General features: G+C 45.6%; 1 protein-coding gene across 1 annotated transcript in view; it reads right to left on the reverse strand.

Annotated features, from left to right (window-relative positions):
- LOC117048818 (adenosine receptor A1-like) overlaps nt 1-23,251 on the reverse strand; it is a 62,787-nt gene extending 39,536 nt beyond the window's left edge. The window contains exons 1-2 of the mRNA XM_033153133.1: nt 22,908-23,251; nt 17,454-17,819 (exon numbers count right to left, since the gene is read on the reverse strand). Coding sequence (XP_033009024.1) covers nt 17,454-17,794 — 341 coding nt within the window. The 5' untranslated portion in view covers nt 17,795-17,819; nt 22,908-23,251. The remainder of the gene's footprint in view (nt 1-17,453; nt 17,820-22,907) is intronic.
- Nucleotides 23,252-25,636: the final 2,385 nt, after the last annotated feature.

Consider the following 25,636-nt stretch of genomic DNA (forward strand, 5'->3'; position numbering starts at 1 on the left):
CAAACAGAAACCCCTCTTACCCATGCCTAGGAAGCACGGGACGAGCAGAAAACCTCTCGGAACAATGCAGTGCCAGATTTATGTATAAACTAAACAAGCTATAGCTTAGGGCCCCACCCTCTTGCCCCCTCCAAAAAATATACTTCTTAATTGCATTTCACTATTAATATACTTCTTCTTAATTGTATTTCAGTTCAACAATTACTTTGATAAAATATATATTTTGTTATGTGCAAATAGCTTTAGATACCTATTAGGTCCATAAATTACCATATAGCATATGTTCAACACAAAAAAACAGTGACAATTTGTTGTTGGCAAAGGACAGCTGGACATATAAAGGGCCCCATTACCTTCAGTAGCTCAGGGCCTCATCAAACCTAAATCCGGACCTGGAAGGCATGAGACAAGTGTGGACGAGCCCTTCATCTCGCCCCATCCTCATCCTGGAACGTAGCAGCGTGCTGCTCCTGCTGCTCCACACACTGCCCTCACATGCTGCTGCGCTATATAATTAAGCTACAGCTTAATTAATTTTGAGTTTTAGTCTTCTGTTTCCTCTGTTTCCCTCCATAGTGTTGCACTCATCTGGAAGTGGCTGGTTGTTGTTGTTGTTGGTGGTGGTGGTGAATCAGCTTTTTGCTCCTGTATTGAAATGCTATTTGGTCACCGTAAATAGGTGCCATGTTTTAAAAGTGAAAAATGGTGCCCTGTAATGGATTAAAAACAACCACCTGCAAGAGAACATAGCAGCAGAAGCAGAATCCCATAGGGCAGATGATTCCTAGATTTGGAAATTCCTATCTACTGCCTTTGGGGCCGGTTCACAGGAACGTCTCAAGATATTTTGTTGCCTGAGGCAGAGAAGCCAATGGTAGCCCTAGGCATGTTACACAGTAGCAGGGTATGCCTTGACCACAAGATTCAGTTCAGACTCCAACTGACGCTTCATTAAACAACCCAGTTAGGCTCAGGCCAATATGGAGGCTGCCCAATTTGTCCCAGTAGCTGAACTATGCTTTCTGTCCCCTGCACTTCCCTATTGGGAAATAAAAAAGCGGGTATAACTTTCCCCCCCTTTTGACAGAACTGGATGAAATAGTAGGCCCCCCAGAATGGATTAGGCCTATCATATTGCAGCTACATAACTCCAGATATTTTTGTTCTGGACACCTATAAAGTTTTGTTTTTGTTTTTATTTGGTTTTGGGGGTGATAGAATTTGATAGGATTTACAAGCAAGTTTGTCTCTTCTGAGGGAATGAATACTGCCAGTTTTCAGACAGATAGCTGCAATGGTTTTCCTACAAGGGCAGCCATCACAGTTTCAAGGGTAGGAATCAGTTTTATTTCCCGCAGTGTTTTGTTGGCAATTGGTCTGAAAATCACAGACATGAAAGAGGTGCCCCCAGGTAAGAAACCTGCCAAACTGCATACAAATAGGTCCAGCAGCTTTTGTAGTAGGCGCCTTTAAAATTGATTTTGGGGTGGGAGGGATTTGCTTTCCAAATAAAATCCTTCCCTCTGATTATGAACTAGACAGATCAGTCATAAAGGATATTTTAATTACTTACTTACTTAATTAATTAATTAATAATGGATGACCAGAGCTAAATGCTTTCATAGAATCATAAGATCGTACAGTTGGAAGGGATCCTGAGGGTCATCTAGTCCAACCCATGAAATAAAGGAATCTCAATTAAAGCATCCATGACGGATGGTCATCCAACACCTGCTTAAAAACCAATAATAATAATAATAATAATAATAATAATAATAATAATAATAATATTTATTTATACCCCGCCCATCTGGCTGGGTTTCCCCAGCCACTCTGGGCGGCTTCCAACAGAATGTTAAAATACAATAATCTATTAAACATTAAAAGCTTCCCTAAATAGGGCTGCTTTCAGATGTCTCCTAAAAGTCTGGTAGTTGGTTTCCTCTTTGACATCTGGTGGGAGGGTGTTCCACAGGGCGGGTGCCACTCCAACCTCCCTAGGGAGTCCATTCCACTGTTGAACAGCTCTTACTGGCAGAAAGTTCTTCCTGGTTTCTAGTTGGGATCTCCTTTCTTGTATCTTGAATCCATTGGTTTGAATCCCACCCTCCAGAGCAGGAGAAAACAAGCTTGCTCCATTTCCCATGTGACAGTCCTTTGGATATTTGAAAATGGCTATCATATCTCCTTTCCATTTCCTCTTTTCCGAGCTAAACAGACCCAACTCCCTCAACCATTCCTCATAAGGCTTGGTTTCCAGACCCTTGATCATCTTGGTTGCCTGCCTCCACACAAGTTCCAGCTTCTCAATGCCCTTCTTAAATTGTGGTGCCCAGAACTGGACACAGTATTCTAGGTGTGGACTTGTAGTCCAAAACATCTGGAGGGATGCCCATTGGTTACCCCAGATCTAATCAAACCCCCACTTGATGCAGAAAACCTAGAGCATCTCCAACAGATGGCTGCACATCTTCTGCTTGACAATAAATACTTAGTGAGGAAGACCCCACTAAGTCACTGATCCATGGGAGCCATTCACAAAAGAACATAAGAAACAAAACATTGAAAGATGATTTGTTTTTGTGCCCTGGTTTAGCAACTTATTAAGAATAGAACTGCAGATGAAGTTTATTATGGCTTCCTTCCTTATTTATTTCTAAACATGTATATCTCCTTTTGATATCAGGGCACACGGCAAAGAACAACATGTCCTTCTGCGTCTCTGGTCTGAAGATAAGCTCTGCGTTTGCTGTTTTCCACTGGGCTGAAATCACAACTTTCTCCCAAGGTTTGCTCCAGATAACAGTGATGCAATCTGCATTTTCAGTCAAAGGGTGAGAGTAAAAGTTGTGGAGGCAAAGGGACAGAGCCTGTTGCTCTGCCACATTTGCAGTGATAAAGCAATGCACAAGCAAGCAAGAGGAGGTTAGAGAGGGTCAGAGGAGCAGCCGTGGCATGTGCCTTGGGTGGTACAATGTCTTGTGCCAGCACTGACATTATGGACTACAACTCTCGTCATTCTCTAATGTTGACCATGCTGTCTGGTTGAGGGAGCCCAACAAGACGTGGAGAGCACCAGGTTGGGGAACACTGATTGATGTACCTAGATGTCGTTAATCTGACATAAAAAGCAAACCAGGAGGCATTTTGCCATTCAAATGTACTCTCAAATGTAAAAGGACGCTTTTACATTCATATTACAAACTGGATTATGCAAAAACTGCTTTAAGCCTCTTCCATGAAAACCACCCTTAAATATCCCATTGTGAAGCCAACCTGGCAAATTCCTGCTTTTGAATTAAATACGTGTCCACTGTTAAAATAACATTAAAAATACATTTGCAAAAATGGGTATATTCTGAAAATCTGAAAAGTATTAAGAGAAATTTGCACTAAAATACTGACCAATTTTCTTGAGGAAATTGCTGTGGAAATGTGGAGACCAAAATTGGCGGATTCACCCATCTTTATGTAAAACCTGCTTTTATTCCAATGGACTTTTCTAAGGGGTTTGCAAAAAGGGAAGGGGAGAAGCAAAAATCAGGATCTATCCATAGATCTCAGGATGTTTGAAGCAGTTCAACAAGGATTGCTTACTAGCAACGACAACTCCATTGCCTCGAACTCCCCATTATAATCCTAAAATGAAGAAAGCTTAGGTTAATCAGGAATGAATTGGGTTGTGGAAGGACAATGATCTCGGTCGAGTTTAGGGACTCAGAACTAATTCTGGGGCTCCAAACCTGGCACTCAGATAATTGGTGGAAGCAGGGATGAAGCACCTGCATGAGATTACACAAATGAAGCTCCCTAATTTAAGTTACTTTATTTGCATGATTAGCACCCATATTTGCATTTTATGGAAACTGCCTTGAGGGGTTGGCAGCTCCTAAAGCCCACTGGGGCTGAAGACAGACAATAGCTTTTAAGAAAGCTGAAAGTCTTATTGCACACACATTTCATTTGCCTGCCCTGTTGTCTCTGGATAAAGTAGAGCTGAACTGAAATTTTATTTTTCAACCATGATGGCTGTGTATCAGAGACTGGTATACCTCTGCATATCAGTTGCTGGGAATCACTGGACGGTAGAGTCCTGTTGCGCTTGCAGGCTTCCCATAGGCATTTGATTGGCCTCCTTGAGAATATGGTGGTCTAGATAGGACTTAGGCCTGCTCTTGTGTCTCTAAGTGGCTTCCTGCTGGCTGCAGTTCCTGGAATGCCTTGGAGGTGATCACTAAGGTAAACCCCTCAGCAACCTTGTAAGATTTTAGTACAGTAAGAAACAACTCTCATCCCCAAAAATTCACAGATGTTCCATTTTAGCAGGGAATGAATATTTTCTTGAAACAAGAAGGAGATTGCCCTTAGGGTCAAAAAGCTTTTGTGGGGCTTGGAAACAGAACAAAACCCAATATATGCTTACCAAAGGCAATAGTAGACTGGGTGTGCCCAACAGTAGTGCCTCTTACACTCAGAGGGGAATCATGTCTCTCTTTTGGACTGAACTGCCCAGACATGCAGTTCTCATCAGCTCTATCTAGCTATCTATAGCTGTCTGCCATATAGATGTATAGAAAAGCACACACATTTTGCAGACTTCAAAACACCATTAGTCATATCTCTGACCTGCATTAATCCCATAGCTGTCAACTTTGCCCTTTTTTAAAGGGAAATTCCCTTATTCCGAATAGGATTCCTCACAAGAAAAGGGAAAAGTTGACAGCTATGATTAATCCACATGTTTCCTTATGTTGGGACTGGGAGGGATATTCCAAGCCTCCATTTTATTCCCAGGACAGAGTCCCACAGCATACTTTATTGTTCACTATCTCAAACAAGAAATACATTTTTTAAATCTGCTCCTTGGTTTCCTTTCAGACAATGAGATCCCCTGCAGCTTCCCTGCAGGCATGACAATGTTTAGCCTTAACACAGAAGCAGGCAAGGAGACATTTCCTCCTGTTTTCACCCTAGATCTACAGGAAGACTAGTGGGCAGGCGATTTGGGGAGGGGGTTCCTTATAAATGCTGCCAATCCTTCATCTCCAAACACTTTTGCATATTTCTCGTGGCTCACACACTCAGTCAGCAGCACTGCATCTGTTCTGGAAGAGCACAGCTATTGATTAGAGAGAGAAAGAGAGAGAGAGAGCTCATTCATCATTGCGTTAAATAGGTACTTTTATACAATGGTAGGAAATCTCCATTCATAACCCTTCATTCATAAGCCTCCATGCTCAGAACTAAGAGAGAACGAATTCCACAAACTGTTGCTACGTGGAATGATCCTGTTCAGAGTTCCAGCCATATGTTCTTCCATTCACACACCCCTTCCCGGTTTTCTCTTTTTGTCCCCCAACAGTCCATCAGCATTCCATGCCCACTGAAACATTCTCAGCCCCCATTGACTGTTTCCCTGTCCTTTAGCTTATCTTCTCATGATTGCATGTACTTGTATAAAATGTGGAGTTCCCTGAACCTGGTAATATCCCCATGCTGCTATCACAGCCCATTGAGAGTAGCAGTCACAGAACTGAGTTTGCTCTTAGTATACTACAGAGGTTCCCTTAACAAAATGTTGCAGTGCATCCCTGGCATGACTGCATTACCTGAGCTGGGGAGCTGAAAAAAAATAACAGTTGGCATCCAAGACAGGAGTCCTTACTTTAACTGGGGTCCTACCTGATGTGATTGTTTCCTGCTTCTGAACTGAAGTCCAGCAGGGCTGAGCATAAAGCCTTCATCCTGGTTTGCATGCATGAAAGTTACACCTGGTCTTTATTGAGCCTTCATTCTGGTTTCTTTCAGGAGAGGTTATACATGCAGGTTATGAACACGCATCCTACATTCATCCTGATTTGCTTGTGGGGTGTTTGTATATCTTTTGGCTGGTCATCGTTCATGCTGCTTTCTGATACTTTCCCCCATCACTGTAAAAGCCACCCCAAAATTAAATATATATATATATATATATATCAATTTCAACTCCACAATTCCACAGTGGATTTGTCATGCATGGACAGGGGGAGGACACCTCCCGCCCATGGGCCTAATTAGGGTCCCCAATTGGCCTTCAAGGATTTCCCCCCAAACCACAGCCACCTGCCCATATATGATGCCGGGTCTGGGGCAGTCAGAGAGGTGGTTGCCAGTGCACAACCAGGTACCGGTACTTTGAAGTGTGCTCTCGATTGTTCATTGGCAAGGGAAGTTTGCCAATGGGAAGCTGCCAGCCAGATGATTGGCAGCAAGAGCAAGCCTGCTGGGGCATCTTTTCTACTGGACACTACAGCCTATCTCAGCAGAAAGCAGGTCTCGAAGTCACTACCTAGGAGCTAATAGCCAGAGTCCCCCAGGAAGTTCACCACACCACACCAGGTCCTGCAGAAAGTTGGTCTTGAAGTGGGTCACAAGGCCATAGCCACCTGTCAAAATGGCCCCACCAAGGGTGGGTGAACCCAGGCAGCAGCCCACCAGCTGGGCCCGATTTCCCACCCCGTGCTAGGGCGACAGAGTGCCTTAATCCATTTTAATTGCACGAACCAAAATTTCCCGGGGTGCGTTTGAACCTCCCTCAAAATCCTGACCATCTGGAGGTGTCTGCAATTTACAACTCATCCATGACCATCCAGGGAGGAAGGCCACGGGTTGGTCCTTGTGGCTGCAAATGTGAACCCTCTTTTGCTATTTCCTAAGAGAAGCAGCACATCTGCCTGTGCCGGCAGCTGCTCACCAGCTGTGTGTTGCAATCTGCCAAATACCAAGCAAAGGCCATGCCGCTGGTGGTGGCTTCACTCCGCTTCTCTCTTCATTTACATCAAACAAAAGCCAGCTGGAGCCAGTATTATTATTTGTCTTCACAGGAAGACAGCTATTCTGTGCAAACTTGAGTGTTTATTTGCTATGGGCTAGATTTTAAAGGCCGTCGTTCCCACCTTGATCTCCACCTTTCATTTCAAGCAGACGAGTCCAAATGGACATGACATCCTGGCTTGAGCGAAGAATCAGAAACAATCCCAAAGAATCAGAAACAAAACAAAATTGATTTGAAAGGAAACATCAGGCAGGCAGAAAAGCAAATTGGTTCTTTTTGCAGTGCTAGTACAGCCAATTGCTTGCTGCCTTTGTATTAAAGCAGAAACTTTCTGAAAGTTTTTCTTTGCTTTCCCCCCACCAAATGTGCAATGATAGGTGGGAAATTAGCCATCTGATAGGTGGAAGAGGAAGAGGGTGGAGAGTAGATAAAATCAGCTGGGTAGGAATAGGTTTAGGAGATCACTAGATCCAACTGCATTCATCGCCAATGTTACATTAATGTGTACCGGTATTTTGTTTCCCATATAAATACTTTGTTTTTAACCCTGTGTTATTCTCCATGGGCGTTTGAACATCTACCCCACCTACACACCACTGTTAGCTTTGTAAGATTGTGACAGGGGTCTGGTGGTACCGCAACCACTGATGCACTGCCTCTCTTCCTGCTGCTCTTGCTGCTTTGGCTCCAACAGTTACTGTGCATGCGCTCCACTGCATATAACACATGCACATTGTCTTTGTAGTGCCTGCAAACAACATTACACTTCAAGGCTTCAAGACTAGGTCTAGTGGTGATGGAAACATTAAATTGCTTTGAGGTGGTGGGAGAGATTTGGAGCAACTTGGTGCCCTCCAAATATTTTTGACTACAACTCCCATCAGCCCCGGCCTTCATAGCAAATAGTGAGGGATGATGAGAATTATAGTTCAAATCACCCAGAGGGCAGCAGGTTGGGAAAGGCAGATTTATTTAGAGCCTCTCTGACTACAATGGTCAAGCTTCTTCTCGTTTTGTTGCTGAAACCTATTTGTTAGATTAACACAGTTGTTTAAATCATTCAGGTCCCCATTGCAGAGGGTTGGATCAGATGACCCTCGGGGGTCCCTTTCAACTCCACAGTTCTACAATTCTATGATTCTATGAGTATGAAAAACCCAGTCATTGCTAGCATTCAACATTTTACATGCTACAAAAATTAAGTTTGCAAAAAATAATAACAGTGGAAGTCCATGAGCCCCTTCACATTTGATGTGTGGTTCAGTGGAAGAAGAGCATGCAATCTCCAGTTTGAACCACATCCTCCTTTCCTGAGTGGATGAATCTTCTCTGTTTTTGCTTTGTACATACAGTATAATCTTCTAGCGTGGCGAATAAAGCAAGGACAGAAATAAGCAAACCCCTGGCTATCAGCATCCTTGTCTGAGAGCTACAGATAAGGTATGTACTGCAAATAGCCTGCTCTCTCACACAGACATGCGGTGGAGGGCATTCCAACACAGGGATCCCTTCATTTAGGTCTGCAAGGTGGGGGGCTGGGGGAGGGTTGGTTGGCAGCAAGAGGTGGAACTGGAATCAAAGCAACAAATGCACCCAAAGAAGTTGCAGGGAGGTCACACACTATAATAGTAATTATTATTATTATTATTATTATTATTATTATTATTATTATTATTATTATTCCCATCTGGCTGGGTTTCCCCAACCACTCTGGACAGCTTTCAACAGAACATTAAAAACAGAATAAAACTTCAAACATTAAAAACTTCCCTAAACAGGGCTGCCTTCAGAAGTCTTCTAAAAGTAGGATAGTTGTTTATTTCCTTGACATCTGATGGGAGGGCGTTCCATAGGGCAGGCACCACTACCAAGAAGGCCCTCTGCCTGGTTCCCTGTAACCTCACTTCTTGCAGTGAGGGAACCACCAGAAGGCCCTCAGAGCTGGACCTCAGTGTCTGGGCTGAACGATGGGGGTGGAGACGCTCCTTCAGGTATACTGGGCTGGGCCGTTTAGGGCTTTAAAGGTCAGCACCAACACTTTGAATTGTGCTCGGAAAGGTACTGGGAGCCAATGTAGGTCTTTCAGGACTGGTGTTATATGGTCTTGGCGGCCACTCCCAGTCACCAGTCTAGCTGCCACATTTCCGGGTCACCTTCAAAGATAGCCCCATGTAGAGCGCATTGCAGTAATCCAAGCAGGAGATAACTAGAGCATGCACCACTGTGGCAAGACAGTCTGTGGGTCTCAGCCTGCGTACCAGATGGAGCTGGTAGACCAGGCATAGGCAAGCGCCGGCCCTCGAGATGTTTGGGACTACAATTCCCATCATCCCTAGCTAACAGGACCAGTGGTCAGGGGTGATGGGAATTGTAGTCCCAAACATCGAGAGGGCTGGAGTTTGCCAATGCCTGTGGTAGACTGTATAACAGTGCCCCCAGCTCCCAGCTCCTCTAAACAGTCCAGAAGGATATCATGATCAATGGTATCAAAGACTGCTGAGAGATCCAGCAGAACTAGGAAACAGCTTTCACCTTTGTCCCTAGCTGCTGGAGATCATTGACCAGCAGGACCAAGGCAGTTTCAGTCCCAAGATGAGGCCTGAATCCCGACTGGAAGGGATCCAAATGGTCCGCAACCTCCAGGCGTGCTTGGAGTTGTTCAGCAACCACCCACTCAATCACCTTGCCCAAGAATGGAAGATTTGAGACTGGGAAATAGTTGGCCATATCAGCCGAGTCCAAAGATGTTTGTTTAAGAAACGGTTTAATGACCGCCTCTTTCAGCAGGGCTGGGAAGTCTCCCTCACAGAGGGAAGTATTCACCACCCTGCAGAGCCCATCACCCAGCTCTTCCCGGCTCGTTTTTATTAGCCAGGATGGGCAAGGATCAAGGAGACAGGTGATTGGTTTCACTCGTCCAACTGTTCAACTGTTCATTGACATAATTTGATCAAGCAGTGTTTCACCATGAGAAAACACTGGAATCTGCCTCATACTTGGTCAATTTACCTCAGTTTTATCTACACCGACTGTTTGCTCCTGCAAAAGTTTCAGGGTGGACATACTGCTTTGTTTCCAGTTGGTGTACATCCCACAAATTCCTGCTGAACTCCTGTAGTTTTCCACGCCACAAAGGTTAGGAGTTGTGTGTGTCCTGCTCTTGTACTGCTATAGTGTAAGAGTGCCCCTTTCGACTGCAATGATGCAGTAAGACCAGGGAAGCATCACAGAACAACTAATAAAGCAGAATGATGTGTGGATGGTCTAATATGAAACCACCACCAATGCACTAATATTGCATCAATGGCATGTTGCAGAATACACCTGCAAAACTCCCATTGCAGTCGGCACAATGAGTTGTTTTTTCAAGTGGTGAGCACAGGAAGTTAGCAGGCTTTGGTATACAGTCCTACAGTGACTGTCACTTCCCATGATTGTTGCTAATTCAAAAAGACTAGCAGGACTATGGGCACTACCATAGCAAGAGCAGGGCCAATCCATTTGATAGAAGAAGAAGAAGAGTTTGGATTTGATATCCCGCTTTTCACTACCCGAAGGAGTCTCAAAGCGGCTCACATTCTCCTTTCCCTTCCTCCCCCACAACAAACACTCTGTGAGGTGAGTGGGGCTGAGAGACTTCAGAGAAATGTGACTAACCCAAGGTCACCCAGCAGCTGCATGTGGAGGAGCGGAGGCGCGAACCCGGTTCCCCAGATTACGAGTCTACCACTCTTAACCACTACACCACACTGGCTCTCCTTCTGACATTATTCTTCCTCCCACCTTACGTTTGGCACCACCATTGCTGTGGAAAACCACCCATAGTGCTGTGTTTTTATATTGCAATTTTATTCTGTGAACAGTGGCAGAGCTTCAAGCTCCGGCGGGGGGGCAGGCGGAGAGCAGGCGGGGGCGTGGCTGGTAGTGTCCCAGGGGCATCCTGGAGGCGTGGCGCCCAGTGCGGGGAGGTAGCCACGATGGCATCCCACTGGGATCGTGCCACCGGGTGCGGTGCGCTCCCCCCCGCACCCCTGTTCCTCCGCCAGTGTCTGTAAACCACCCTGAGACTTATGGGTATAGGGAAGTATACTAAATAAATAAATAGTGCTGGTTTTTGTTTGTTTGTTTGCAGGGAAATCTCTGGACACAGAGCTTTAAAGCGCAGGCTGTGCTTGGAAAGAGCAGGGGGAAGTTAAGTGTGGATAAGCCCTGTATTTGTCTCTGCCAACAATGGGGGTTAATCTCCAGCCTGTGCTTCAAGGTCATCATGTACAGAAAAAAATAAACATTCCAGTAAAAACCTGAGTACAAGGAGACCACCTTCCTTTGTGAGTCATGAAATTCAGAGCAAGGCTCAGTCAGCCAAGTTCCAGAAGCTGGGCAGGCTCCATTGCCTCAGGCAGCAAACCTGTCTGGAGATGAGTCACTGCCACTGGGGCTGCCTGCTCTGCTCCGGGGGACCCGCTGGCCTCCAGCAACCAGTCACACCAGAAAATCAGCCCTAGCTTCCCGTGCCAGAACACCACCCGTGACAGCCGCACTTTGCAAACAAGAAGGCAGGCTGCAAGCAAGGCCCAGTGTGTTTGCAGCTGATAACCAGACCAAAGGATTAAAGAGGGGACTCTGCCTACAACTGAGACAAAACAAGGAGGTTTAGCAGCGCTTGTCCTTTCCGTGACCTAGCCAGGCAGCAGCACTGGAAAATGCCCTTCATGCTTCTACATCCAATGAGAGAAGCAATCTTGCTTTACAGGTTCTATGGCTATAGCAAAGGCCACCACCTGCCCTCTCTTCTCTGGTTCTGGATTCTGCGCAGCCCACCGATAAGATATTAGAGCTTAAACTGCATCCATGTGGGCAGACAACAGGCATGCCCCTTCTGCTCTGCCTGCTACCGCCCAGGGCTTGCCTCTGTCTTTATGCTGTCAATCAAGACTCCCACAGGACTGTAGCAGACAGACAGGTTTTGGCTCGGCACGCGCTGAAGGGTTGCGCTGTGTCTCCGAGCACAGAATGGCTCAGCATAAATTTCCATGATGCTGCTGCTCACACATTCCAGAATCCGATCGCAGCTGGGCTCCCAGTGTGCCGCAGCTGCAGCCATCCCGCTGCCTGGATTGCAAGAGCCTGCCGGGAAACTCTTCCTGGCATTTATCTGTTTGGACCCTGCCATCAGCCTATGGGCAAGGAGACAGTGTGTTTGCAGTATTCCCTACATGCCCTCTCTCACCTTGCAGCCATTTCTGTGGGGTCCTGGTTCAGGGAGCCCACCTCTGCCCATTCCCTCCAAACAACCTCCGCCAGTCTACTGCAGAGACACACTGACGATACAGTTTTTAAAACTCTGCATGCATCTGTATGGCTGTATCCTCACCTGCATTTGGGAGTTTATGTTTGGGAGTCTATTAATCTCAGAATTTTTTTATTTCCAGCAGGAATCCCCAACGCAGAATTTACTGTTTTACAGGTAGATTCCTATAGTACAGCTACTCTTCCTCCTTGAGCCAGCTTTGCTCCATGCCAAACTCTTATCATTTTGGGAGCAGCTGTACTTTTGGGAGCCAACACCCCAGCTACAAAAAGGTCAGTACAGAGTAGGGCAGGCGTCCCAAACTAAGGTCTGGGGGCCGGATGCGGCCCAATCACCTTCTAAATGTGGCCCGCTGATGGTCCGGGAATCAGCGTGTTTTTACATGAGTAAAATGTGTCCTTTTATTTAAAATGCATCTCTGGGTTATTTGTGGGGCCTGCCTGGTGTTTTTACATGAGTAGAATGTGTGCTTTTATTTAAAATGCATCTCTGGGTTATTTGTGGGGCATAGGAATTCGTTCATTTTTTTTCCAAAATAGAGTCCACCCCCCCCCCCCCCAGGTCTGAGGGACAGTGGACTGCCCCCTGCTGAAAAAGTTTGCTGACCCCTGGAGTAGGGGGTCCTAATCAAGAGGATATTTCTTACTGCAAAAAGATTGAGAGGTTGCTGAGAGAGGGGGGGAGGAGGGAGGGAGGGAGAGTTCTAAATGTGTCAAAAACATAGAAAGCTGCCTTATCCCAAGTCAGACGATCATTAGTCTCTAGCTCACTGTTATCTACACTAGTTACAGGTGGGTAGCCGTGCTGGTCTGCCATAGTCGAAACAAAATAAAAAATTCTTTCCAGTAGCACCTTAGAGACCAACTGAGTTTGTTCTTGGTATGAGCTTTCGTGTGCATGCACACGAAAGCTCATACCAAGAACAAACTCAGTTGGTCTCTAAGGTGCTACTGGAAAGAATTTTCTATTTTGTTATCTACACTGACTGACAGTGCCCCTCCAAAGTTTCAGAGAGTGTTCTTTCCCAGCTCTACCTGAAGATTCTGGGGGTTGAATCTGGGGCTTTCTATATGCAAGGTATATGCTCTACCAATGAGCTACAAGCACTTCTACATGTACTATACAGTGCAACTCAGCCTTGCACTTAAGCTAACAATTCTATTTATAATCCAAGAACAATGCAAAAGTGTTGAATCAGTCTGAAGCCAACAGAGATATTTGAGAGAGTTATTTGCTTAGAACAAGGAGAGAACGGGAATGAATGTCTCTATGCAATGCTTCTACACCACTGGCTGTCTTCCTACTGGCCATGGAGAATATTCCTCATATGGCTACCAGCTGAACTGTTAAATTATTTTGTTGCTACTAATGCAAAAGCACAGCAAAGGGACCAGAAGACAAATAGCTCTCCTGAATGCACTTTATCACTGGTTCATACAAATGTGCACCATCCTTAAGGGGGGCCCACAAACGCAATACCACAAATAGGAAATACATTGTCCAAAAAAGAGGACTAAAAGAGGGTACTGTTTTGCATGAACCTGCCTGTGCTAATTTACATGTGTAGATAGAAATTTAGGAATTATTACTATAATTTAAAAAGAAATGCAGCACATTTCATCATAGTGGGGAAGGCTGTGGACAGGTGAGCCATATGCCTGCTTTGTCTACTGTCCTGGTGCCAACTGATGATAGGCAACTTTAAGCCACGTTCACAACATACCTTTAAAGTGCGATAATACCACTTTAGCCAGTCATGGCTTCTCTCCAAAGAATTACAGGAGCTGTGGTTTGCAGTTATTGGGAGGCCCCTATTCATCTCACAAATCTACAAATCTCAGAGTGGTTTAACTAACAATCCCTAGCAACTTTCAGCTCAACAAACTTCAGCTCCCAGTACTCTTTGGGGGAAGCTATGACTGGGACCTGGTTAAAGTTGGTGCCACAGCACTTTAAAGGTTTTGTGTGAATGTGGCCCCAATTTTGAAGCCTGGAGAAGTGTTGAGGGAGGAATGGGATGGTTTTAATGGAGGAGATCAGCATTGCCTGTCAGAACTACGGAGACCACCCACAGTTTGTTTGTTCCTCTTCAATGTTCATACATTCATAGCGCTCAAGAGAAGAAGAAGAAGAAGAAGAAGAAGAAGAAGAAGAAGAAGAAGAAGAAGAAGAAGAAGAAGAGTTTGGATTTGATATCCCACTTTATCACTACCCAAAGGAGTCTCAAAGCGGCTAACATTCTCCTTTCCCTTCCTCCCCCACAACAAACACTCTGTGAGGTGAGTGGGGCTGAGAGACTTCAGAGAAGTGTGACTAGCCCAAGGTCACCCAGCAGCTGCATGTGGAGGAGCGGAGACACAAACCCGGTTCACCAGATTACGAGTCCACCGCTCTTAACCACTACACCACACTGGCTCTCTAACATTGCTCCATACAATTTTGGCTTCTCCTGCATACTACAAACTATACTGAAATGAAAAGGGAGACATTCAAGAACATTTCACAGCACAACATGTGCCCCAAATTATTCACGGAAAAGATTTCTAGGCAACTGAGCATGAGCCACTGCCAGAGGAAGCCCAGGAGATCCAGGTTGAAATCACCACTCACCAATGAAGCTCCTTGGATGAACTTGGGCCAGACATCATTTCTCAGTCAAACCTGCCACACTGTGTTGTTGTGCAGATAAAATGGGGAAGGAAACCCTTGCAGATTGCCTGAGTTCCTTGGAGGAAGGATGGCACACTAACATTTCTAATTAAGAAATAAGTAGTAAATAAACAGCCTTTGCCTTGATGTGATCAGCTGGGTAGAAAAGAGACTGATACTTAATTTGGATCAATGGGCATTTCTTCTGTTTCAAAGGAACATCCATGCAGGGCCCCTTCTGGATTGGACTCTTTCACCGAGCAGCTCAGATACCTTGAGACACGAGTACAACAATGCTATGGACAAGACCAGCTCTACCATTAAACAGAGGCTTTGGGTGGCAAATGCTGGGGAACCAAGAGAGGCAGCAAGGTGTGGAAGGATAGAGCTGTGTCTGGCATATGGCTTGCCCTACACTCCTTGACTAAAAAAAAATGTGACTGCCTTCAGGTGAAAGACGTTGTCTTGTCAGCAGTACATAAGTGAAATTCAGGTGAGACAGCAATCCTCTGTATGTGGAAGTGGGGACAATGGATCTGGTCCTTTGTCTCAGGCAGCAAAGTGTCTTGCACCAGCCCCATCTCTGCTAGTGGATTAGTTCTTGCTCATTGAGACCAGGCTGCTTTCACATTCCTGCTAGCCAAATTGTCTCAGCTAGACTTACCCTTTCACAAGCTGGAAGGTTTCCTTACTCTCAGCCACATGAAGGGGGTGAGCCAGGATCCCTTATGTGGCTGAGTTGCAAGCCAAATGCTTAAAAAAATAATAAATCAGTCCTATTTTGAGATCTGGTGCTAGAGCATATTGCGCTAACTGTGTGGGTGGAAACACAGCACAGCCAACAGCTCCACATGCTTGTTCTGTGCAGTTACCTGGCTGAGACGTGGCAGTCAGCAATTCTGCTGCCACAGAAAACAATGCCCCAAATTCCAGCCTGCTCAGGCCTTCAGTCAGGCATATTGGGATGATGTGACCTTTAAGTATATGTGGAGTGGGCCCTCTGCCAGCCCCAAGGAAAGTGGCTAAGCTAGTAATAAGTTAAGTACACAGTCAGCACAAATAGTTATTAACGTGTACATAAGTGAAGATAATTATATTATTTACTCTCAAACATGTAGCATGCTGCACAACTAGCGAAGAGCCATTTAAAATATTCATGCTCAAACCTGGGCTCTCTGTGAGAAGTGCAAAGGGGGCTTCTCATGGGGGCTAGTCTCTCCCTATCCTCCCCAATAGCTGTTCTGGCTACAAAAACAACAGCACACAAAGCCTGAGGATCTGAAATAGAGGATATATATTTAAAGACATGTGATGTAGAATGCAATGGGGCTGGTGGTGCCCTCCAGGGATGGCCGGGCAGCAGGCAGGGAGACCAACCATAGGTGGAGTCAGAACCAATGACAGACAGAGCCAACTAATTCAAGTCCTGACCCCATCTCTGCTGAATCCACAAGGGCAACACGGAGACTAAGGGGGAGGAAGCTGACAGGTAGCGGCACTGCATGGACTGGTTGTAAGTAGGAAGACAGGCAGCTGAGGGCAGGTTGAGGTTGATGTGGTTTCCCATTTGCCCTCATGGACCAGCCTCCAGAAAGATCCTGGAGCTCAGTCCTATACATGCTGGTGGAACTCCCACATTGTGTCAAGTTGAGTAATCATTAATGACTGCAATATGGGGTAGACAACTTCTTACCCATGGGGTACTTACTTAGGGTTGTGTCCGATGTCAGTTCTATTCAGAACAGACCCATCAAATTAAGAGACATGAGTAACTTCAGCCCATTTTAGGGATGAGTGAATCAATCAGTTTCAGTTTTTCAGTTTTCCAGTCTTAAGCTCAGTTTCCCACATTTCCACCTCAGTTTGTGATTTTTCTTTTAAAGTCCTCATGAAAATTCACCAGCAATTTCCCCCCCCCCAAATTCACCCTAATGTATGTACACATTTCTGTATTCATTTTTGCAAAACAGTTTCCCCAAATATAATGCATTTTGTATGTTATTTTCATGAATATGTGTATTTTAATGCACACTTTGGTAAATGCATTTTTGCAAACATTGTTTGGTTGGAACTGCAAAATTTTGAGAAGCGTGAATTTCCAAGGACAGCTGTTTGAGTTTGCATATTGTTTCAGAAGCTGTGAAATAGGTCAGTTCACATTTAAAAGTGAACTGAGTCAATCTTCTCCCGCATCCTTCATCGCCCTCCCCCAGCAGGTACAGTATGCTGTATAATTTAAATGAATACAACCTGTTACGTTGCTTAGATCCCTTTTATCTCTTGGCACAGGCTAAGGAACAACTAAGCAGGGCCTCCTTGCACTTACTTAGTCCACAAACCATTACAACATCATCATTGCTGCCGTGTACACATTCTCACGTGTCAGAGCAAGGTGGACGCTCCACCGAGGGTCCCAAATGATGGCAGGCAAGGCAAGGTATGGCATCAGCATCACTGGCAAATGCCTCAGTAGACCAGGTCCAAGGAAAAGAAGCAAAAAAGAAACGAAAAAGCCCTTGAGATTTTGAGAATCCTGACAAAGCCACCAGACTCCACAGAAGAAGCACAGATTTCTCCCTGTGCAACATGACCTTCTATATGACACACCCCCTCCCAAAAGAAATCTAACTCCGCCTCTGGCAATATTTTCTCCCTCCGGCATGGTTGGGTGTCTCTTACCGCATCGGAATCTTGACTCTGAGGTAGCGATCCACAGCAATGGCCAGCAGTGCCAGGATGGAGCTCTCAGTGAGGATGAGCACAGGACATGCCACCATCAGGCAGCTGTAAAAATGTATCTGTGGTCCAATGTTGATGATGATGGCAAGCGGGATGACAAGGGCTCCCACAGCTACATCTGCAACTGCCAGGGAGACGATGAAGTAGAAGGTGGCATCCCGCAGGGCCTGGTTCACTTTGACGGCCCAGATCACCAGGATATTCCCAGGTATGGAGACAAGGGCGATCAGCACCTCGATGGTGATGTAGGCAGCCTGGAAGCCCGAGATGTGATGTGGCATGGTGCTCTGAGAACCCTTATGTTGCCTGAAAGGATCAAAGGGGTCGTGTTTTAAAGATAGACGAGGCCACCAAAGTATTCAAAACCCAAACATCTTTAAATTTTGCATTTATTCGCTTAGGTATTGCTTTCATCCTCCTGGAACCCAGGGCAGCTAACAGCGATTGAAACCATACAAAAATATATCCAAATTAGAGGCATCCAAAATAACCTCACGATCAAGCATTACCAACTTTTAAAATAGGAGTTGGCTCTATACTTCAGTAAGTTTACAGATTTCCTTGCATGCCACATTTTCCTTCGCAAACACTGCAAAACTCCTCAAATGATTTCCCAATGCTGGCAGATGATGCTCCCTTGTTCTTCCCATACCACTGTCTGTGCTCCAACTATTTCCAACTCAAATTTGCCATCCTTCTTATAGCCTGGTCACCACCAGGAACTTCACACTAAAGGGCTGTGTGATCTGAGTGTGTCTGCTGTACAGAGAACCTGCCCTTCTGCCCATATTGGCTACTGCAATGAGAGATTTAGGATTTCACTGTTTGCCACCTCTGGTCCCCATCTCTCCAGTTCAGCAGCCAGGTAGATTTTAAGCAGCATTAAGAGAGCATCTCTGAATGCTGCTGATTGGTCACGTGGCTGCAGAAGAATAGCCGTACGAAAGTTCCTAAGAGAAGTGGTCACCCTTGTCCACACATGCCTAGTTGCAAGATTCTTGTTTAAATAAAAATAGATTCCATTGTGTCTACAAGATTATCAGGCTTTGGCAAACTTCCAAAGTATTCCCCCCCCCCAAAAAAAACACCCAGGATTGCAGTCACTGGGGGTGTCTTTTATATGCTGGTTTCGTGGTTAACAAGAAAATACCAGAGAGGAGGATTTTGTCTTTATGTAACTAAAGCTATACTGATAATTTGCAAATGCTCCAAGTGTCCCAATTTATCAGGGACAATCCCTGTTTGTCCCACATTTTCTAGAAACCTCTCTTCCTGGTAAATCACATTCCATAGCTATTAGTAAAGATGGCTGATTATTAACGCCAGAATCAGGGACAGCATTCCTCTGAATACTAGTTGCTGGGAAACAGCAGGAGCACCTTATTGTCCTGCCTGCGGGCATCCCATATGCACCTGGTTGGTCAAGGAAGAAAACAGGATGCTGGACTAGACTGGCCAAAGATGGAGAACCAGATGTTGCAGTTGGATGGGAGTTGTAGTACAACAACATCTGGAAGTCTGCTGGTTCACCTTTCCTGGGACAGGCCTTTGTTCTGATCCTGCAGGGTCTTCCTTACAGTCTTGAAATCCCTGTTTTCTTGCTGTTTTATTTATTGCTCTATTTATTTTATTAGGAGATTTCTATACCGCCCTTCACCAAAAATGGTCACAGAGCGGTTTACAAAAACAAGGTAGGATAAAAAAAACATAATGCACAATAAAAAGAAACATGGAAATAATTATGATAAATAACATAATTAATTGCATCGCTGAAACGACTTAGCCCAGCAGCCTCTTAAAGCTGGACCAAAAATAGTGTTCTGTTTTTTACCTTGCAATTAAAAGAATGTAAGGCTGGGGCAGGATGCACTTCAATAAGGAACCCATTCCACAGATGTGGAGCCAACACCAAAAAGGCTCCTCCATGGGTTACCACCAGGGGAGCCTCATAAACCGGCATATTACACTGACCATGAAATTTAGGACAGATTTAGGCCGATATTATTAAGGTGGTGGTGGATTAATGGATTTGGAACACCCTGTTGTTTCTCTGCATTCTTTTCAATGCTAACCTACTTGCTGTGGGAAGCTATGAGAAGTGCTCCCATGGCTCCAGACGTTCTGCTCTTAAGTGTGTGGCTGCTGGGCTTCGCAAGCTCCCCTGCCCCAGAAAAGATATTTAGCATGATTCAGCCCCTGAGCTGTTATATCTCAGTTACATTGGGAAGTAAGTCAGTCTCACTAAAATCAATGGGACTTCGTTCCAAGTGCTTGGGACTCAGCACGAACAACAAGCCAATCAATTACCATTCAATAACAATGTAAAGCATCATTTTGCATTTGCCACTAATGCAGGACAGCTATATTGTTGAACAAGCCTTCCTTTTCTTCAGCACAGCAAGTTTATTATGTGTCTGCCTGCCTGCCTGCTTCTCCCTCTAGTAATATAGGCTTGTACCATTACATTGTATGAGGTATACTTTAAACAGCACTTCCCAAACGTCCTCCTAATGCATTCATTTTTTCTCTCTCTCTAGGAGGCATCAGGCGGAGCCAATAATCACCTCTTTTTTTGAAATGCAGGTCAGAATATTGTTCAGCTAGCACAGGGGTGGGGAATTTTGGGGCCTCTGGGTGCTGCTGAACCACAATTCCCACCAGACCCAGCAATCATGGCCAATTACCAAGGATGATGGAAGTAGCAGTTCAGCAACATCTGGAGGGCCTAAGGTTCCTCACACCTGATCTAGCATAATAAGACCTATTCTGCTGGATTATAGCTCTCCAAAGTCTTGGGAAGAGAAGAGCCTATCACATCACCAGCTACCTGGTTCCTTTTTTCAACTGCAGATGCCAAGGATTGAACCCAGGAACCTGTGCATGCAAAGCATGTGCTCTACCACTTAGCTGTGACCACTTCCTCTTTCTTTGTGGGAATATCTTTTTGTATCACCCCAGCAAACTTGCAAGAGATGTGCTGTAGCCAACAGGAGACGCTTCTGCAAGTAACCTCTGCAGAACTATACTGCAGTATCCTGGCCATGCAGCTAGGTTGACTGAGGCACACCATTCACGCCATATAACTTATCTGCTGAAGGAGCTCCACTGGCTGCCAATATACTACTGGGCACCGACTGAGGTTTTCCTCACCAAATATATCCCTACCTGGCAATTGTGTTTCTCAGGCAGTGTGTTGCCGAGAATACCATATGCCTGCCTTGTACTAGAAAGTGGGCTTTTAGTGTTGTAGTTCCAGCTCTCTGGAGTCAACTGCTAGCTGAAATCAGATAGGCACCTTGTATCATGATGTTTAGGGGCTCACTGAAAAATGTTTTTGCTGTTTTGGGAGTTTGTAGTGATGGTTTTATTGTTTTGCAAGTTTGTTGCATTGATTTTATTGTTTTTAGAGCTTCTATTGCTGTGTTTTATTCTGATTTTATCTTGTACACCTTTTGATGGCTTTATGCTGTGAAGCAACCTATAAATTTCTTTAACTAGGGGCTGCTTGCTTTATTTCACCTCACTAGCCAGCCCCACTCCACCCCACCCAATCACCCCTTCTCCTTAGACTTCATTGCCTGAGAAAGAAGCCTGGATTTTGAAATAAGGCTTCTTTCTTGTGCTTGGTGGCAGCCGAGAAGGAAGCTTTTCTCCTCATCAGTAGTGGAAGTGGCAGCAGTGGGACAAAGAGGAGAAAGGCTTTCTCTGCTTTGTGTCACACCTGGTGATGGTGGCCACTGGGAAAGAGAAAGGCTTCCAGTAGCGGTGCTGATCTCTTGTAACTCTGGAACTCACAGCACCATCTGTTGGCAGCCATGTGAACTACAGCGTCACGACATCCTTATGCAAATACAGTATAGAAAGATAATAATAATAATAATAATAATAATAATAATAATAATACCCCTTAAAACTTAAAAATTTAGTAAGATGTGCACTTCCAGACAGAAGTTGGAGAAATGGGACAGCCTATCCTATCTACATAACAGAATCAGAGATTCACAAAAGAGTCAAGAATTGGGTGGAGGTGTACTTGCAGTAATTACTTCACAGACAAATATTCAATAGGTGGACTTGTGCAACTACATTCCACACTTCAACCACAGCAGCAACTAAAGCACAATCCAAGGGATTTACCACCTGTCCCCAGCTACACAATGTTTCACTCAAAAGGCATGAATGCTTGGAAAAGGTGACACCTCTACAATATGAGTGCTATATTGAGGGAAGACATGCAAATTGCACGCTACAGATGGGAAGCAACTGCAGATTTATTGTGCAGACAAATGGGTACTGGTGCAAAGTACATAAGTTCAGTTTTGGAGCCCCATCATGGTCTCCTATTAAACTGGGTTAGCATGTTCCTATGGTACTTCAACCTGTCCCCAGAAAAAAACCTTCACACAAAGAAGCCCTCAGAGGTGTGACAAGCAATCTTGTGATAGGTGTTTGCATGCTTTGGTGCGACAGTCAAGGGTTCCTGTTGGATAGCAGCATGAAAAATAACACCCTTCCCACCACACACATATATATCCAGAGTACTTTTGGAACTGTGCTTTTTCTTCCTGCTGGGAGACAATCCATGCTTCCACTGCTCCTTCTCTCATTATGCTTTTACAGTTACAAAGCTATCAGTCCTGGATCAGGTCTATAGTGCTACAAATGCAGCAAGTCATTCCCATTGTTCCAGAGAAACAATTACTTGTATACAAAGCCTAGCAAAAGCTCAAGCAGCAGCAGCAGCAGCAGCAGCAGCAATAATAATAATAATAATAATAATAATAATAATAATAATAATAATAAAGCAGTTTGTCTCTAAAATGCCACAATACTCTCTCTCTCTCTCTCTCTCTCTCTCTCTCTCTCTCTCTCTCTCTCTCTCTCTCTCTTTTACACCTTTCTATTTTGATTTTTTCGGGAGAAAATAGATTTCATTTGGAAAGAACAAGATAGGTAGCATTTCAAGGGACAGTGGCATGTGAAATCTCTGTGGAGCAGAGAGGAGAAGCTTACTTGGGAAATAACGTCCTGCTCTCTATATCCATACATTTTCCTGACCTCTGACTATCTCCAGCCCCTTCCCTCCCCTTTAATCTCACTTTTCTCTCCTCCTGGAATTTCTTACTCTCTCCGAACTACCCACCCCCGAATCCAAAATGTATAGCAGGTTCCAGGCAAATATTTGTCATGCTTAGACCTGATTTCTGTAACAAAGGCAGTCCTTCCTCACCGTGATTTCCCCTTCAAATGGTATGCCACCCTCTGCTGCTCTTGAACATTTCCCTGCCTCTAGATTAAATCCCCACCACTTAAATAAATGCATAACAGAAATAACCCTGCACAATGTGGTCAGAGAGACCCAAACCAGCAAGGAAGTACAAGATTCAGACTCACTTTCTCCTACACAGATTCCAGTGTGTGTTACTGTTTCCTCCTCCAAGTGAACACTTCACACCCAGGGCAAGCAGGCTGTGGGAGCGTAGGTACCATTCTGCTCTCGGATGGCTCCCTCAGATCCCCATGGCTCCTGGCATCCTGCAGATGAATGAAACCTGCCCTGCTCTCCCTATGGCATGAACTTTTATTCCCCCGGTTAGAAGGAGCACTTGATTCACTGCAGTGTATTCTTAACTCTGATGCAGGCAGGCAGACAGCTCTCATCCCCAAGTCTCCTCTCCTGCAGCTTCTAACCGCCTTTCAAGCTATCACATGGTCCAGCACACTGCACCGTCTGTGCCTGCAATATTTTAAAGAGGTAGTGGCCTGTTTTGTGCATGTGTGTTTGTGTGTCAGGGTGGAGGGTGGGGTCTGGGTTGCTGAACTGCAACAGAATGTTGCACCAGACACAGACACATCGGAGAGTGTCGCTTGCTTCTATATCCCAGAGTACTGAAATCCTTTGCTAAGAATTCAGCCACTCACTGCAAAAAGCTTAATTCAACAATTGAGAGGGTTCTTCTCTTTAGCCCTTTCTATGGGACAACAGGTTTCATCTACTCAGTACCAGAGAAAGGGATCTCTGCACATGTTCAGAGACACCTTTATCTATTAACGTTTCACCCATTCCAAGACTCGGTCTGCTGCTAAAAAAAAAATTCAGAGCTGAGTTCCCTGGGAAGATTTATCTCCATGCCAGTGAGAAGACTCCTCTTGCTTCTGCTTGCAAAAAGTGGACTCAGAGGTATCTGAAGAAATGACTGCCTTGACATCCGTTTGTGACTGTGCTGAGGACTTTTGCCGATGCTCTACTCCATTGGAATGAAGCTGGTAGACCTACTGGCAAGTTGACGTCTGATCTAGGGTGGATCATTAACAGCAGCATTACCACCAAATGGCAAAAATTAAGAAACAGGTCCCCACATTTATTCATGAATTAAATCTTTGTCCTGCCCTTCCCTGCAAAAGGAGCCCAGGGAGGCAAAAATCAAAAAGTTGAAACAATATAATTTAAAATAAAATAAAATCACATTTTAAAGCATTTCAAAATAATAAAATAATAATAATCTAAACCGATTTCAAAAGATGTAGAACTGGGGTAGGCAACCTAAGGCCCAGGGGCTGGATGCGGCTCAATCGCCTTCTCAATCTGGCCCGCGGATGGTCCAGGAATCAGCGTGTTTTTACATGAGTAGAATGTGTCCTTTTATTTAAAATGCATCTCTGGGTTATTTGTGGGGCATAGGAATTCATTCGTTTTCCCCTCAAAATATAGTTCGGCACACCACATGGTCTGAGGGGCAGTGGACCAGCCCATGGCTGAAAAAGGTTGCTGACCCCTGATGTAGAACACCCCGATGGAAAATGTCAAAATATTTATTATTTTTATTTATTTAATTTATGTATTATATTTACACTAGTGGTTTAAGCCCATTAAAAAAACGGGCTAGAATATATGTGGAGGGGGCTGGCGCCCCACCCCCACCCCCTGCCAAAGCCTGCTTTAGCGGGTGGTCGGGGGGTGGAGGAGAGGCAAGCAGGGCTTCTCCGTTAAAGCGGAGAAGCCCTGCTTGCCCCCCCGCCCCCCGCCCGTCTGCCAAAGCCTGCTTTAGCGGGTGGTCGGGGGGTGGAGGAGAGGCAAGCAGGGCTCTCCGTTAAAGCGGAGAAGCCCTGCTTGCCCCCCCGCCCCCCGCCCGCCTGCCAAAGCCTGCTTTAGCGGGTGGTCGGGGGGTGGAGGAGAGGCAAGCAGGGCTTCTCCATTAAAGCGGAGAAGCCCTGCTTCCCCCCCCCGCCCCCCGCCCGCCTGCCAAAGCCTGCTTTAGCGGGTGGTCGGAGAGTGGAGGAGAGGCAAGCAGGACTTCTCCGTTAAAGCGGAGAAGCTCTGCTTCCCCCGCCCCCCGCCCGCCTGCCAAAGCCTGCTTTAGCGGGTGGTCGGGGGGTGGAGGAGAGGCAAGCAGGGCTTCTCCGTTAAAGCGGAGAAGCTCTGCTTGCCCCCCCGCCCCCCGCCCGCCTGCCAAAGCCTGCTTTAGCGGGTGGGGGGGACGGGGTGGAGGAGAGGCAGCAGCGCCATGCAGGCCAACGGGGCAGGAGGGGGTCAGCAGCACCAGGCTCTCCTTGTAGCGGCGGGAGCAGCAGCGTGACCTCCCTCTTCGGCTTCCCCTCGTCCTCTGCAGCGCGGACGTTCCATTTAAACCGCCCCGCTTGAACTGCCGACGCTGCTCGTGGCCCAATGTCTCTCTGCTCCAATCCCTGTGTCCCTGGGGCACATGCTCAGTTGCGCAAACCCAGAGACACACGGACTGGACGCAGAGACACTTGCATTTTATATATATAGATATCCCCTTCATCCAAAGATCTCGGGGCAGCTCACAGCATAAAAATATGAGTTATGAGTTATAGTAAAGCTTGATACAAGCTGAATCTAGTTAACATCAGAAGACAGAGAACCAAGGGAAATCACTGACAGATCAGTGTCCACCCCTGACTTTGATGAGGATACCAAGGAAGTGGAAGAGACCACAGATCAGAACCTTCCCACTCAAGCCCCCAATTTGGAACTGAGACTTCATTGAGAAGTCTTTCCAGTCCTCCTGCCTTGGCTCAGGGTGAGGAGATCAGGGCAATGCCAAGGAGACCACTTTTCCACCAGGCAAAGCAGAAAGCCAGGCTTTGTCTCTGAAGCAATG

The sequence above is a fragment of the Lacerta agilis genome, chromosome 6 (assembly GCF_009819535.1).
Source record: "Lacerta agilis isolate rLacAgi1 chromosome 6, rLacAgi1.pri, whole genome shotgun sequence".
Lineage (NCBI taxonomy): Eukaryota > Metazoa > Chordata > Lepidosauria > Squamata > Lacertidae > Lacerta > Lacerta agilis.